Genomic DNA, 15,983 nt, shown 5'->3' on the forward strand with positions numbered 1-15,983 from the left:
AATTTAGTTCTTTTAATTGATCGATCATCTATTATCTTAACTCTTTCCGTTTTTGATTTTTAGGCGTACCAAATTTGTAGTATTTTTTTTTAAAGAGAAAGTTGATGAAGAGAATTGATCAAAATCACTTGCACCCCTGCTTCCAAGTTTGGTTACAAGATTACAACTTTGAAGAGCATTTTGTGTGGTCGTTGGGGGCATGTGGTGCTGAATATGGACAAACAGGCAGATAAATTCTATTCCTACTCTTTACTGTTATAAGCTTGGTGGCCCTGAGAAGGGCCGTTTTGTTGCCAAAGTTGGCGATGATTTAACCTCCGAAACCGTACAGAGTGCGTCTGTCGCTTCAAAGCATAGACGACACATCCATGGTCGCTTACGCTTGGCGTGTTCAGTGTAGGTGGTAGCATCACGGATCTCATTTTCCAAGAACACCTTCACCACACCTCGAGATCAGACTGGAGACACGTTTGACACCGCCACGGAGAGCTAGGCGACTGCTTTTGCTGATCCTGCTGTCTGCTCACCACGGCGTCCGAAGCGAAAATGAGTTGAGGCTAGACAGCAGCGTTGTTTTATATCTTTTCAAGTGCAACCAAGTGGTACTCGATTACGACGACTGCGTTTGGGAACAACGTTTATTTCATGAAAACAGTGAAAAAATTATCACTTTTTATTTGTACTTTGGATAATGCTTAACATTATCACTTTTTCAATAGTTTTTTTTTTTTTTGTTGAAAATCATCAGTTAGAAGGATTGCGTAGACATATTTCTGATCGATTGGTGATAAAATTATTGAAATTGATCCAGGGGCAGCTTAGTTATTAATGTTCAAAATCTTTCATAATTTTGTTTCATGTTCCATTTTCGGATTTCACAAAGTGTACTGCAGTATATAAATTAAAGACATAGTCCTACGTCAAAAATTTGAAACGACAAAGAAATTGAAAACAATTCCTGCGCATTCCATGCTGAACACGGCAGGCGTGACGATGTGACCCTAATAATCAAATACCATAAACGAACTGTATCCCGGATAGGTAAACTATCCCACAAATGGTTTGGATGATACCCCAAACACGTCGTTAAGCTCTCTTTAATGGTTATTTTTATTAGGGGAGTTACAAACAAAACTGGAAAAATTCATTGGGATCACGCACCAACACATTCGCATAAGGAAGTCAAGCAGCAACTGCTTCAAAATGAGCGCAGTTGAATGTCACCGCCGAACGTGGTATTCACCAGTTGCTTTTACTGCTTTCTTCAACTTGATGGATGCTCATGGAAAGTGTTTCGACAAGTAAATTGATAGAATTGTACCAAGCGATATTTTCATCAGCTGTTTAACCATCGTGATTGTGTTAGATTGCAACTCTCGTGGCAAGCACAAACACTATATGTTCCGCCTAAGTGTTTCTCAATATATGGGTCACGACTCACTGGAGGGTCGCAGAAATTCAGATCAGTTGGTCAGCAATTTTCTAATACTAATTTAAACCACTTACAGCAATTTTACTCCCATACATATTTTGGCGTTTCAAACCCATTTTACAATGTCAATTTTGTGATTCATTGATGAATGGAAACTATAAAAATGTTTTATACATTACCAGCCACCTCCAGCATGGTCTTGCTTTGTAGCTGCGCCTTTACCGACTGAGCTAATGGATTTTCAAAGCTATCATTTAATTTCAGGATGTTTTGGTGTTTCCTTGGTCATTTTCACATGTTAAAGGCGGATTCAAAAACCATGACTTTGTTTTATTATTTATAAGAGTTGTTGTTCTAAAGATTATTATAACATGACATATTAAAGTTTATTCTATTTTTATTCTAAGGCATTTTAGCGTTTAAATCTGTTTAGAAAATTAGAAATTTTGTCATTTGATTAATATTTTTGTCGTTATTTGAATTCTCGCTATACGTTATTTAATCATTTGAAGAATAATTGAGTGTTTCAATGATGGAACATTATCGATACTTAAGTCATTTTTTGTTTCGTTTTTAAGGTAATTAATGTTTATCATTATTTTTATACTACTTTGTCGTTTTATGGCCAGTCATATGTTTTGATATCTTTTTAAGTGTTTCAGAAAATGTTCGCGCATTTAAAGCCGTTTATGCACTTGTTTGGCTTTTTAAAGCTTGTTTGATATTTTTTGGAGAATTTTTCTTTTCATGTCATTTTTTAGGTTTGCAGGTCTCTGGCATGAGGGATTGTTTTAGAAGTTTCAAAGCCATTTAAAGTTTTAAGCTCAATTTTGACCTTCAAATACCTGCATACAATAATTGTGGATGCTTATAGAATATTTCAAAGCTGGTCATTATAAAAAAAATAAGTTCTATCATGATCACGACATCGTTCATTCCTAAAACCTACTCCACTCACGTAAACAAATTTATTAAATATCACACAACTAAACAATAGATCACACACAGTCGAGGTCATACCGGTTAAGAAAAAGGAATGACTGAATTACAAAAAAAAAGGTCGCGTTAAAAATAATTGGGTGTACTTGGAAGTTATAAGAATAAGTTGCCACTTTTTTAAGAGTCACGATCAGCGTTTTTTTTTATAATTGTCACTAACTCGATCATAACATCGCTATTGTGACTCTCTGAATGTGAAATCGACAGGCATGAAGAGTCAAACACATACGAGTTTGTATAGAATGTGTTTGACTCTTGTTACTTACAAGTTCAAAATATCATCATAACTAAAATAAAACAGCAAAAACATGGTTATCTTCCATTTAATTCCACTTAATTTGGTATCCATGACAGATACGTATTTTGACTACAATGTGCAGTCTTCATGAGTGTCATTCCCACTAAAGAACTTATCAAAATCTAACCCCCTTAAGTACTCATCCCCTAGGTATAAAAGTCAAGATCACAGGTATAAAAATGAAACTACAATGTGTTGAATCGGAACCTACCTAACTAATTAAAACCAAAGATTTGAGTAAAATGAAGGAGGAAAATCTATTCAATTTCATTACTTCATCATCATAACATCTAATGATTTCCTAATTTAAAAAAAAAACTTTTTTATAGCGAAATGACCGTTTGCAGTCTTGGCTGAAACTTGTTTATGATGGAGATGAACCAGCCCCAGGCTGAAAGCCTCCCTAATAAATAAAACCTAACCTAACTTGTAAATGATTGAAATAAGTCATATGGCAATTTTAACAATCGATTATAATTATTGATCGAGCATACTGAGAGTCCGATTTTTGCAAAACACAAATTATGATTTTAGCTTTCCATAAATTTTAATAATTGTAAACCTGTTTATCTGATCATCGCCAAAGCTTAATAATAGGGTAAAGAGTTAATTCAGCCTAATCGCCCATATTGCGCATATCGAGCAGAAAAAATCAAACATATCCATTAGACCTTTTCATTTTAACAGAAATGTTCGAGATGCACCGGGTCAATCGTGCTTACTGTTCGTCATGTTAATTTGAACTTCTGTAAAATCGGTGATGATTTAGAGGTGCTTTAAATTAATTTTATGTTTTTAAGGTAATTTACGGCTTACAATATTTGTATCTTGAGACTTAAACAACGAAAACTGCTGTAACAACTTACATAGCAAAGCTTAATGTGTTATCTACCAACTTTGTGACCAAAGGTTAACTATTCAAAGTGATTTTATTGAAGTTTGACTTAGTTTCATGCTCGAAGATATCTTAAAAAGTGAAGAATTTCAAAGTATTTGTTCTACGAATGTTCAACCCATTTGATATTAAAATGTGTAGTCTACGGCATAATGTTTCTTATACTATTCTAGAAATTTTGTTCAAACATAGTTTTCGTGTAGATTCCATAGATTGAGAGATAAAAATCAGAAAAGACCACAGCTGCCACGCACGTTTTAATTCCAACACTTTTGAAGTCCTAGAGAGGCGTCTAAGCTCTGATATTGAATGGATTTTCCACGCATGGTTCATTTTTACCTCTATAATGATGTGGAAATTTAATGTTTTATTCTTTCGAAGAGATTTTAGTTTCTAAGAGATAACACACAGATATATACGAATTTATGACAAGCTCTATTTTCACGTCCATCGCTGCTTGAAATTGAAAACGAATGAAATTGCAAGTCCTACTATCAAAACTGATCAAGCTGATATTTGTACACACTTTTAAATAAAAATACTTTAACATATACCCGTTTCACCCATTGAGGATTGTATGTTTTTGAAATCGGTGACAGTTATTCTGAATCACCCTGTATATCGCAAAATAAGTAAAAATATTAAGTAACTGTAAACATTACAGAATCAATGACTTTTTTCTCCCACGCTAAAAAGTTTTGGCCGATACCAACTTTTTCTTGTCCCAATGAGAGCTTTCAAATGAGATGTCATTCATTGATATACATGCTAGGACCTGTCTACATACATTTTTGCCCAATCTCCTTAAATGCATGTTTCTACTATTTCGGATTCATTATTGCCATAGTAACTGGTAAAACTTGATGTGCCGCTGCATAAGACAGAAACCTATTGGAGCTACAAAAAAAAACAACTTATTCATCATAATAGGGAAGCACGTCTACCTTTGTCGGTGCTTCCATTTGCAACCGTCATGTGTATCGAAATTCCACCAAAATGTGACTCACAATGATGATCGCATCCCTCCTATTTTCATCTGATCAAAATATTTCCACTCCTTACCCTAGATGTGTAAATTAAAGGATGAGCACAAGAATGAATGCGAATACCACGATGAATGTTATAACGATCAATCCCCCCTACCTATCGCCACTTCACGCCACTGAATCAGCCTAAGTAAACCATGTAAAACTGTTATTCAAAATCCCTCTCTCACGTTGAGTAGTAACGGACAACCGGGCAATGGTTTAGCTCTCCAACTCTTGTCGGCGTCGTCGTTGTTAAATCGTGGGTCGAGTAGTCCGTTGTCAGTAGGTGGTACTCAGTGTTGATCGTGGTGTCGTCGAGTGTCGCAGTGTTGTAGACGACGGTTCGAAGTGACTGTTTCCTTTTGTTCAAATTTTGACGATATGAATCTCGTGCAAGACTGGTCTCGGCGGACGGCGTTTTAGAAGGAGCAATCGGGTGTGAGACAAGCATCTAAAATAAAATTTCAATTTTATATGCAGACGGAAAAGCGTCTGTTTCGTGTCTAAACGTTCTAGTTTCGGTGCAAGAAATCAATATTTTCCGGCCGGCTTGGTAGTGCACGTGTGGTGCTACTACACATATAATTAGAATAAGTAGTGCGGGGTGCAAGTGCTCGGCTGTGATTGGCGACCTCCACTTCAGTCACCATGTCCGGTGTTATGTTTGTTGTGCACATACCCTCGGCGAGGTACGAAAAGGTTCTTCGCGAAAAGGTTAACGAGGAGCTGGCCAAAACCAATCAGGCCACAGTGGAAGATGAGAAGAAAGATGATAAGAGCGGTGCTGGTGGTGACGGAACGAAGCCTTTCCTAACACCACAACCTCCACGGCATCTGCAGCAGGTAAGGAATAAAGGAAAATTTACAAATTAGTTCTGTAGAAAAACAGATGTTACCAACCAAACATCAATCGTTTTGTTCTGTTTTCGCACATGGTGCCAGTATGTGGCCCTGTTCTAGTTCATCGGAACATTCAAATTCTTTTGATGAACCGGCATTTCTAAGCGCAACAGTACATCTCCAAAGCGTATTTATTCAAGTGATCGTGTGATTACCACATTTGATAATGGCATACAGTCAAACAAGAAACAGATCAAGTGCACATGCAGCCAAGTTCGTTCGGCGATAAATAGAAAGACGTTGACTGTTTTTAAGCTTACTGTTAGCTTAAGTACTTCGCGGTCTAGCCAAGGACGACGCCATGATAGAGAAGTGTTTATTTGACACGCGACTACTATTACTACAACGAGTGACCTATTGTTTATCGTTGAAAAGACTTCCTCACTCACAAAGCAAACCTGATAATATGAGGGTATAGGTTTGGCTATATTTCTAAGTTTTTCCAGAACAAACTTGTTGAGTTTATCAAGTATTATGAAACTATGCGTTAGCTACCACTTCCATTGAAAAACTCAGTTTTGACCAAATGGAAATGAGCGGCAGTTGGGAGCTTTTAAAAATTGTAAGTAGAAATGGCATGCTTTGTTTTCCAATCAGTATGTCATATATAAATGCTACTAGAAATAACGTGTCAACGCGACCCATATATTTTTTCGAGTTTAACTCTGTCTTCCGGTAAATAAAATGATTTACATATTACTAAGACAATGTTGTGTATTTGCCTAAAATAAACCTCAAATTAAAGTAATAACAAACACATAAAATAATATATGTAGTTTTAAACTTTAACTTCAAAGGTTTATGACTCATTCTTGTTATTGCATCACGGAGATTATCAGGCCTTGATTACGCTTTTCCTTTAAGGTAGCTTTCAACATCCCCGCCCGTTTCAACTTACCCCGGTGTACCTTAATGCTTATACAGTATTATTCCGTTTTTGGCTAGAAGGAAAAGATTTCAATTTCGAAATATTGTTTATGTAATTGATAGTAGGCTGCATCATTTTGAAAAAAAAAATATTAGATTTCTTATAGGCCACCCTTTAGTTTGAGTCATAACCCCAAAATATGGATCTGTGCAAAAATGGTAAAGATTGATTACGGTTTAGATGTCACACAAATGGTTTGAAGTTTATATTTTGTTGAATTACTGTGGGAAATCATTGAATGTCACTCACATCGCTTTAACTTCGGTTCTAGTTGTTCAAACGTTGAAAAAAAAGGAATTAATATGTATTATGTTATATAACAATTAATAACAATACTGTTGTTGTTGTGATGAAATTGGTGTTGTTGTCTGGTACATATTCAACTATCATATTACGTCATTTTTTTACATTGCTGCCTAACTGACCGTAACAACAACAGGTTTGTTAGTTATTGTCATAGCAACTACATATTCATTTTTTTAGCATTTGGACAACATTCTGCGGATTTGAAGAAAAACATCAAGTCCCCTCATTCATTAATGTATGGGTTAGGTAAAGGAGTTTGCGTTTGACTAGTACCAGCCGGTAGAAACTAACGATATTAAATTGGCTCACTACTTGACTGGCCTATTGGCGTTGACGGCACCGCCGAAAAATCGTCTCTTCTAGCAAAGATTGACAGTTTCTAATAGGAATTTTTAGTGGAGTGAAAAGATAGTACGAAGTCCGCCATGTTTCACGCACAGTCTGACGTTTGCTTATGGATTTTACCATTGGAGTAAAGAGCTACAGAGTCGCCGTCAACGCCAATTGGTCCCAAACAAATCGATTAATGTACCCTATTCTAGCCAAAATGCAAGTATTGCGCATTTTGCACCTTACTGGACTCCGCACGTTGAAAGTACGGGGATCTTCTTCTTCTTCTTCTTCTTCTTCTTCTTCTTCTTCTTTCCTTTATTTAACATCGGTCTCTGTTCCGCAATCTAGTGCCAATCACCGACGGACATCGATTGCCATCCATTGACGACAATCGAATGTGCAGGAAGGCAGCTTCCACACCTGCGTAGGATATCGCACCCATTCAACACACATGGGCCGGGACCAACGGCTTTACTTCCCTTCCGAAGGAAGACGTGACCAGAGATTTTTATGCCTCAGAAAAATCCCACCGACCTCGGCTGGGATTGAACCCAGACCCATCGGGGTGTTAGAAAGCAGTCACGCTTACCACTACACCACCGGCGCCGGCGAAAGTGCGGGGATGAAATAAGTGCGGGCCATGCGTATGACAGATAGAGTTGTCAAAGTGACAGTTATGCTTATCCGAAGTGAATACAAAACAACAACAACAAAGTGTCTGTTTTGGTTTTTGTTGTTGTTTTGATTTCAAGATCTTACACTCTCATTGCATTCTACTCGAAACACGTGCAAAAATAATTTTGCAAAATATTTGCAATTTTGCAAACAATTCTAAATTACTTATTTGTGAACAATTATATGGTTTTCCAAGTATGAATTAGATTGAAAATGATTTTGAGACGTGTTTAAATTCAAATGGTACACCTTTTTTGTTTCCAAATGTGTTAAACTCAATAGCGTTCTAGGCGTGAAATTACCAAAACATTCGTTGTTTTTCGTCAGCGTACCATCAAAATGCGACTTAAAATATTCCCAAAAATCCAGTCACCACTGCAACAGAAAATACTACACTATGTTTGTTTTGATTCGCTATGCAAGTTTGACAGATAAAATGAGATAAAAGTTAATAAATTATCACATTAAAGCTTCATGGATTCAGACAGACAGACAGACAGACATGGATTCGTGGATTTTCCTATGTTTCGAGGGGTGCATCGATTAGCTTGGAACAGAAGAGGGTACCAGAGCTGAGCCAATAAGTTGAGCACGTTTCATCGGGACCTTCTGATCTTAGAGTTACGTCTATGCTAGTACCGTCGCATTAATGGCCCTTCGCTAAAGTTCAACTTCTATTCAATTTTCACACTGCCGTACTCTAGTGGAAGTATCAACTTATCCCCTTCAAAACTTTATCTAGTTAATAAATTATCACATTAAAGCTTCATGTTAAACGACGCCGGTGGTGTAGTGGTAAGCGTGATTACCTCTCACCCCAGCAGGCCTGGGTTCAATCCCAGTCGGCGCCGCCGGGATGTTCTGAGGCATAACATCTCTGATCACGCCGTCCTTCGGATGGGAAGTAAAGCCGTTGGTCCCCGGCTCATGAGTTGATGGGTCGATAGGTAGGGTCCAGGTGTGGAAGCTGCCTTCCTGGCACGTCGGTAGCATTGGTGCTCAGCACGGAAAACAAGATCGACGGAAAAAACAAACCAAAGGAAAAAAAAAAAGCTTCATGTTGATATTAGTATAGCATTTCCAACGAATTCAAATCTTTTTCTTCTTCTAGGCTGTTTACACTTCTGTAGCGAGTGTTCTAGATGCACTTCCAGATATATTACTTGAGAGCTTTCTATGCCAACCAATGTATGAATTAGTATATTAGCGGCGCCAAAAGGCCTGGGTTCAATGAGGCATAAAATCTCTGATCACGCCTTCTTTCGGCAGGGAAGTCTGTCTGTCTGTCTGTCTGTCTGTCTGTCTGTCTGTCTGTCTGTCTGTCTGTCTGTCTGTCTGTCTGTCTGTCTGTCTGTCTGTCTGTCTGTCTGTCTGTCTGTCTGTCTGTCTGTCTGTCTGTCTGTCTGTCTGTCTGTCTGTCTGTCTGTCTGTCTGTCTGTCTGTCTGTCTGTCTGTCTGTCTGTCTGTCTGTCTGTCTGTCTGTCTGTCTGTCTGTCTGTCTGTCTGTCTGTCTGTCTGTCTGTCTGTCTGTCTGTCTGTCTGTCTGTCTGTCTGTCTGTCTGTCTGTCTGTCTGTCTGTCTGTCTGTCTGTCTGTCTGTCTGTCTGTCTGTCTGTCTGTCTGTCTGTCTGTCTGTCTGTCTGTCTGTCTGTCTGTCTGTCTGTCTGTCTGTCTGTCTGTCTGTCTGTCTGTCTGTCTGTCTGTCTGTCTGTCTGTCTGTCTGTCTGTCTGTCTGTCTGTCTGTCTGTCTGTCTGTCTGTCTGTCTGTCTGTCTGTCTGTCTGTCTGTCTGTCTGTCTGTCTGTCTGTCTGTCTGTCTGTCTGTCTGTCTGTCTGTCTGTCTGTCTGTCTGTCTGTCTGTCTGTCTGTCTGTCTGTCTGTCTGTCTGTCTGTCTGTCTGTCTGTCTGTCTGTCTGTCTGTCTGTCTGTCTGTCTGTCTGTCTGTCTGTCTGTCTGTCTGTCTGTCTGTCTGTCTGTCTGTCTGTCTGTCTGTCTGTCTGTCTGTCTGTCTGTCTGTCTGTCTGTCTGTCTGTCTGTCTGTCTGTCTGTCTGTCTGTCTGTCTGTCTGTCTGTCTGTCTGTCTGTCTGTCTGTCTGTCTGTCTGTCTGTCTGTCTGTCTGTCTGTCTGTCTGTCTGTCTGTCTGTCTGTCTGTCTGTCTGTCTGTCTGTCTGTCTGTCTGTCTGTCTGTCTGTCTGTCTGTCTGTCTGTCTGTCTGTCTGTCTGTCTGTCTGTCTGTCTGTCTGTCTGTCTGTCTGTCTGTCTGTCTGTCTGTCTGTCTGTCTGTCTGTCTGTCTGTCTGTCTGTCTGTCTGTCTGTCTGTCTGTTTTTTTTTTTTTTTTTTTTTTGGCAAGGAGGAAACCTTCAAAAAGGCCATCGTGCCACCGCTTGACGACTGGGCGCACAGTCGGTGACACGGTGTGTGGGATTCTTACCGCACTAAAACCTCCTTAGACGCCTTGCCCTTTTCCCCCGGAACCACTTGTCGTATTACTTCGGAGGGGGCCGTGCATTACGCACCTCACTTTACCTCAGCTAATTGGCGCTTCCAGTTCGCTGATCGTCTCTCCAATTTGTGAGCCATTTATCTCCCAGCGTCACGTTCTACTCGGTTATCCCTGGTGGTGGATACAGCCTACTCTGACGGAGAGTTCTCCCGGCTTCGGCTTTCAGTTCGCACTTGTGTGAGCACATTACTACTTTCTAGTTGGTCTTCCCGCCATTTTCGCTGCAGCGCTGACATGATCTGCGTTACTGCTCTGCTGACGGCGTTAAAGGTGCCCTCCTCTCGACACATTTCTTCGACGACATTCTCCGTGCTAAGGGCGAGCATATCCTCTCGCACATCATCAAATCTAGGACATTCGAAAACCACGTGCTCTGGTGATTCTTCCACATTCCCACACTCCGGACAGAAGGGTGACGTTGTGTGTCCGAACCGATGCAGGTACTTCCTGAAGCAGCCATGACCAGACAGGAACTGCGTCAAGTGGAAGTTGGCTTCTCCATGCTTCCTGTTCACCCAGGTCGAAAGAGTCGGTATTAGCCTGTGTGTCCATCTACCGTTCTCTGCTGCATCCCACTCCTGCTGCCACTTAGCCATCGACTCCGTTCTCACCATTTTTCGTACTCCTCTGGTTTCTCTCGTCATATAGCACTCGTAGTCCTCCGCCAAGGTGATGCCGATTGGGATCATACCGGCGATAACGCATACTGCCTCCATCGAAATGGTTCTGTACGCACTCACGACTCGCATGGCCATGAGCCGGAACGTACTGCTCAATTTCCTTTGGTTCTGCTTCGTTTTCAGCGCTTCAATCCAGGCTGGACCTCCGTACCTTAGTATTGATGAGGAAACACTAGCCAGAAGACGTCTCTTGCTGCTGCTTGGACCAGAATTGTTCGGCATGATTCTGGCTATTGCGTTGATGACCTTCGTCGCCTTCTCGCAAGCATATTCGATGTGGCTATTAAAGTTTAGCCGGTCGTCGATCATCACTCCCAGATACTTAAGCATGCGCTTCGAAGCAATGGTGTGCTCTCCAACGGTAATTTCTGCCCGCTGCACTGCTTTGCAGTTACTGACCAACATCACTTCTGTTTTGTGGTGGGCTATCTGCAGCTTCGCTCCTTGCATCCAGTTACCAATCGTATCTATCGCCTCAGCCGCCAACATTTCCACTTCTCTCACCGGTTACCGTCAAGACGACATCGTCCGCAAAGCCAACGATCTCAACTCCTTTGGGCAGCTTGAGCGTCAGCACGCCATTGTACATTCCGTTCCACAGCGTGGGACCTAGAATGGAGCCTTGGGGAACCCCCGCCGTGATTCTAAGCGATTTCTGCCCCGTGTCTGTCACGTAGACAAGGACCCGGTTCTGGAAATAACTACTTAGAATCCTGCAGAGGTAGCCTGGAACCCTCATTCTATGGAGCGCCTTGGCGATGGCCTCCCAGCTGGCGCTATTGAATGCATTCTTGACATCGATCGTAATCACGGCGCAGTATCGATTTCCTCTCCGCTTCTGTTTGGAAGCTTTCTCGGCTCTGTCAATCACTGTCCGAATTGCATCCACCGTCGATCTCCCTTTCCGGAATCCAAACTGTCTCTCCGACAATCCGTGTTCACTCTCCGTGCATTTCGTCAGCCTGTTGAGGATGATCCTCTCTAAGAGCTTTCCTACAGTATCCAGCAAGCATATTGGCCTATACGATGCAGGATCCCCCGGCGGTTTTCCGGGCTTCGGCAACAGCACAAGCTTTTGTACCTTCCACCTATCAGGGAACTGACCATCGTCCAGACATTTCTGCAGCACCATCCTGAACATGTCCGGGAACGTCTGGATCGCCGCCTTCAACGCCACGTTGGGAATTCCATCCGGGCCGGGAGCTTTATTCGCTTTCAACCCTTTCGCTGCTGCTATGAGTTCCTCGTTGGAGACTTGTTCAACGTTGTCTTCATCTACCTCGCCATATGGTGTAGGTGGCCAGTTCGTTGGGTCATGCTGTGGGAAAAGTCCCTCCACGATGACTTTCAGCTTGTTGTGACACATTTCAACCGGCATCGTTGGGCCTCTGATCTTCGCCATCGCAACTCGGTATGCGTTGCCCCAGGGGTTGGCATCGGCATCGCGGCACAACTCCTTGAAACTATTTGACTTGCTCAGCTTTATCTTTCGTTTCAGTGCAGCCCTGGCCTCTCGGAACACCACCCTGCGCTCCTCTCTGTCTGCTTCTGTTCTTGCTCTCTGAGCACGCCTTCTGGCTAGAAGACAAGTAGCACGGAGGGTGCTAATTTCCTCGTTCCACCAGTAGGCTGGACGCCGCCTGTTCGTTGGCTCCAGTTTTCTCGGCATAGTTGTGTCACATGCCCTTGCTAATAATTCGGTCAACTCATTCGCGCTTAGGCCCGGGACGCTGTTGTCTACCCTTAGAGCTTCGATGAAGAGATCCTTATTGAATGCCTTCGTCTTCCACTTCCGCTCGCTTACCTTCGTCCTCCGCATTTCCACCGGTGTTCGTTCGCCGATACTGTACCGGATCGCCTGATGGTCACTATGGGTGTACTCCTCGCACACCGTCCAGTTCATATTTGCCATTAGCGACGTACTGCAGAAAGTAACGTCGATAATGGATTCCCTACCATCTTTGCGGAAGGTGCTGATGGTTCCTTCGTTGGCCAGACTGACGTTCAACTTTGCCAGAGCTTCCAGCAGGCTATACCCTCTTGCGTTGGTACATCTGCTCCCCCAATCCACTGCCCAAGCATTGAAGTCTCCTGCGATGACGACTGGTCTCCGTCCAATGAGCTCTTCGGTGAGCCCATCTAGCATCTGGTGGAACTGCTCAATTGTCCATCTCGGGGGTGCGTAGCAACTACATACAAAGATTCCATTGATTTTGGCGATCACGAAACCTTCATATGAGCTTGCCACCACTTGTTGTATGGGATACCTGCCCATGACTTGTATGGCCGCCATTCCTGCTCTATCCGCCACCCAGTTACCATTATCGAGAGGGACTCGGTATGGCTCTGCAATGATTGCAACGTCGCACTTTGTTTCCGTTGTTGACTGCCACAACAGTTGCTGTGCTGTGTTACAATGATTGAGATTTATTTGGGTTACCTTCATTATTGCTGGCCCACCATCGCCTTCTTGAACTCAGGGCACCTGAAACTTCCCGTCACATGGCCATTTCCGTCCTCCTTTTTGCAGAGCATGCACCTCGGTTGCTTTGTACAGTCTTTTGCAACGTGCCCCTTCTCTCCGCATTTCCTGCACAGATCAGATCTGTCAGGGCCTTTGCAGTGTCTCGCCTGGTGACCGAAGCCCATGCATTTGTAGCATCTCTCCATTTTCTTAGATACCCGAGGAATAGCTTTCAACGGGCACACTGACCACCCAACCTTGATTCGGCCAGTCTTCAGCAGCTCGTTAGCTGCGTCCGAAGAAAGTCGTATCGACGCCGTCTGCGTGCCACCATACGCCTTTCTCAACCGAATTGCCATCGGTACGTCTCCCTGTCTGTCTGTCTGTCTGTCTGTCTGTCTGTCTGTCTGTCTGTCTGTCTGTCTGTCTGTCTGTCTGTCTGTCTGTCTGTCTGTCTGTCTGTCTGTCTGTCTGTCTGTCTGTCTGTCTGTCTGTCTGTCTGTCTGTCTGTCTGTCTGTCTGTCTGTCTGTCTGTCTGTCTGTCTGTCTGTCTGTCTGTCTGTCTGTCTGTCTGTCTGTCTGTCTGTCTGTCTGTCTGTCTGTCTGTCTGTCTGTCTGTCTGTCTGTCTGTCTGTCTGTCTGTCTGTCTGTCTGTCTGTCTGTCTGTCTGTCTGTCTGTCTGTCTGTCTGTCTGTCTGTCTGTCTGTCTGTCTGTCTGTCTGTCTGTCTGTCTGTCTGTCTGTCTGTCTGTCTGTCTGTCTGTCTGTCTGTCTGTCTGTCTGTCTGTCTGTCTGTCTGTCTGTCTGTCTGTCTGTCTGTCTGTCTGTCTGTCTGTCTGTCTGTCTGTCTGTCTGTCTGTCTGTCTGTCTGTCTGTCTGTCTGTCTGTCTGTCTGTCTGTCTGTCTGTCTGTCTGTCTGTCTGTCTGTCTGTCTGTCTGTCTGTCTGTCTGTCTGTCTGTCTGTCTGTCTGTCTGTCTGTCTGTCTGTCTGTCTGTCTGTCTGTCTGTCTGTCTGTCTGTCTGTCTGTCTGTCTGTCTGTCTGTCTGTCTGTCTGTCTGTCTGTCTGTCTGTCTGTCTGTCTGTCTGTCTGTCTGTCTGTCTGTCTGTCTGTCTGTCTGTCTGTCTGTCTGTCTGTCTGTCTGTCTGTCTGTCTGTCTGTCTGTCTGTCTGTCTGTCTGTCTGTCTGTCTGTCTGTCTGTCTGTCTGTCTGTCTGTCTGTCTGTCTGTCTGTCTGTCTGTCTGTCTGTCTGTCTGTCTGTCTGTCTGTCTGTCTGTCTGTCTGTCTGTCTGTCTGTCTGTCTGTCTGTCTGTCTGTCTGTCTGTCTGTCTGTCTGTCTGTCTGTCTGTCTGTCTGTCTGTCTGTCTGTCTGTCTGTCTGTCTGTCTGTCTGTCTGTCTGTCTGTCTGTCTGTCTGTCTGTCTGTCTGTCTGTCTGTCTGTCTGTCTGTCTGTCTGTCTGTCTGTCTGTCTGTCTGTCTGTCTGTCTGTCTGTCTGTCTGTCTGTCTGTCTGTCTGTCTGTCTGTCTGTCTGTCTGTCTGTCTGTCTGTCTGTCTGTCTGTCTGTCTGTCTGTCTGTCTGTCTGTCTGTCTGTCTGTCTGTCTGTCTGTCTGTCTGTCTGTCTGTCTGTCTGTCTGTCTGTCTGTCTGTCTGTCTGTCTGTCTGTCTGTCTGTCTGTCTGTCTGTCTGTCTGTCTGTCTGTCTGTCTGTCTGTCTGTCTGTCTGTCTGTCTGTCTGTCTGTCTGTCTGTCTGTCTGTCTGTCTGTCTGTCTGTCTGTCTGTCTGTCTGTCTGTCTGTCTGTCTGTCTGTCTGTCTGTCTGTCTGTCTGTCTGTCTGTCTGTCTGTCTGTCTGTCTGTCTGTCTGTCTGTCTGTCTGTCTGTCTGTCTGTCTGTCTGTCTGTCTGTCTGTCTGTCTGTCTGTCTGTCTGTCTGTCTGTCTGTCTGTCTGTCTGTCTGTCTGTCTGTCTGTCTGTCTGTCTGTCTGTCTGTCTGTCTGTCTGTCTGTCTGTCTGTCTGTCTGTCTGTCTGTCTGTCTGTCTGTCTGTCTGTCTGTCTGTCTGTCTGTCTGTCTGTCTGTCTGTCTGTCTGTCTGTCTGTCTGTCTGTCTGTCTGTCTGTCTGTCTGTCTGTCTGTCTGTCTGTCTGTCTGTCTGTCTGTCTGTCTGTCTGTCTGTCTGTCTGTCTGTCTGTCTGTCTGTCTGTCTGTCTGTCTGTCTGTCTGTCTGTCTGTCTGTCTGTCTGTCTGTCTGTCTGTCTGTCTGTCTGTCTGTCTGTCTGTCTGTCTGTCTGTCTGTCTGTCTGTCTGTCTGTCTGTCTGTCTGTCTGTCTGTCTGTCTGTCTGTCTGTCTGTCTGTCTGTCTGTCTGTCTGTCTGTCTGTCTGTCTGTCTGTCTGTCTGTCTGTCTGTCTGTCTGTCTGTCTGTCTGTCTGTCTGTCTGTCTGTCTGTCTGTCTGTCTGTCTGTCTGTCTGTCTGTCTGTCTGTCTGTCTGTCTGTCTGTCTGTCTGTCTGTCTGTCTGTCTGTCTGTCTGACCCTTATAGACTCGG

At 43.3% G+C, this 15,983-nt stretch overlaps 1 protein-coding gene across 3 annotated transcripts in view; it reads left to right on the forward strand.

Moving 5' to 3' along the window:
* The first annotated feature begins 4,905 nt into the window (after window positions 1–4,905).
* The window catches only part of LOC135710359 (uncharacterized), a 44,494-nt gene continuing 33,416 nt past the window's right edge, over window positions 4,906–15,983 (forward strand). For 2 of the 3 annotated variants that reach the window (XM_065232909.1, XM_065232908.1), the window contains exon 1: window positions 4,909–5,495. In XM_065232909.1, the coding sequence (XP_065088981.1) occupies window positions 5,301–5,495 (195 nt within the window). In that variant the 5' untranslated portion in view covers window positions 4,909–5,300. Of the gene's footprint in view, window positions 5,496–15,983 lie in introns of all 3 variants that reach the window. The other variant, XM_065232910.1, reaches the window with a different exon arrangement.

The sequence above is a fragment of the Ochlerotatus camptorhynchus genome, unplaced genomic scaffold (genome assembly GCF_037179485.1).
Source record: "Ochlerotatus camptorhynchus isolate MF236.1 unplaced genomic scaffold, CSIRO-AGI_Acam_v1.1 ptg000379l, whole genome shotgun sequence".
Lineage (NCBI taxonomy): Eukaryota > Metazoa > Arthropoda > Insecta > Diptera > Culicidae > Ochlerotatus > Ochlerotatus camptorhynchus.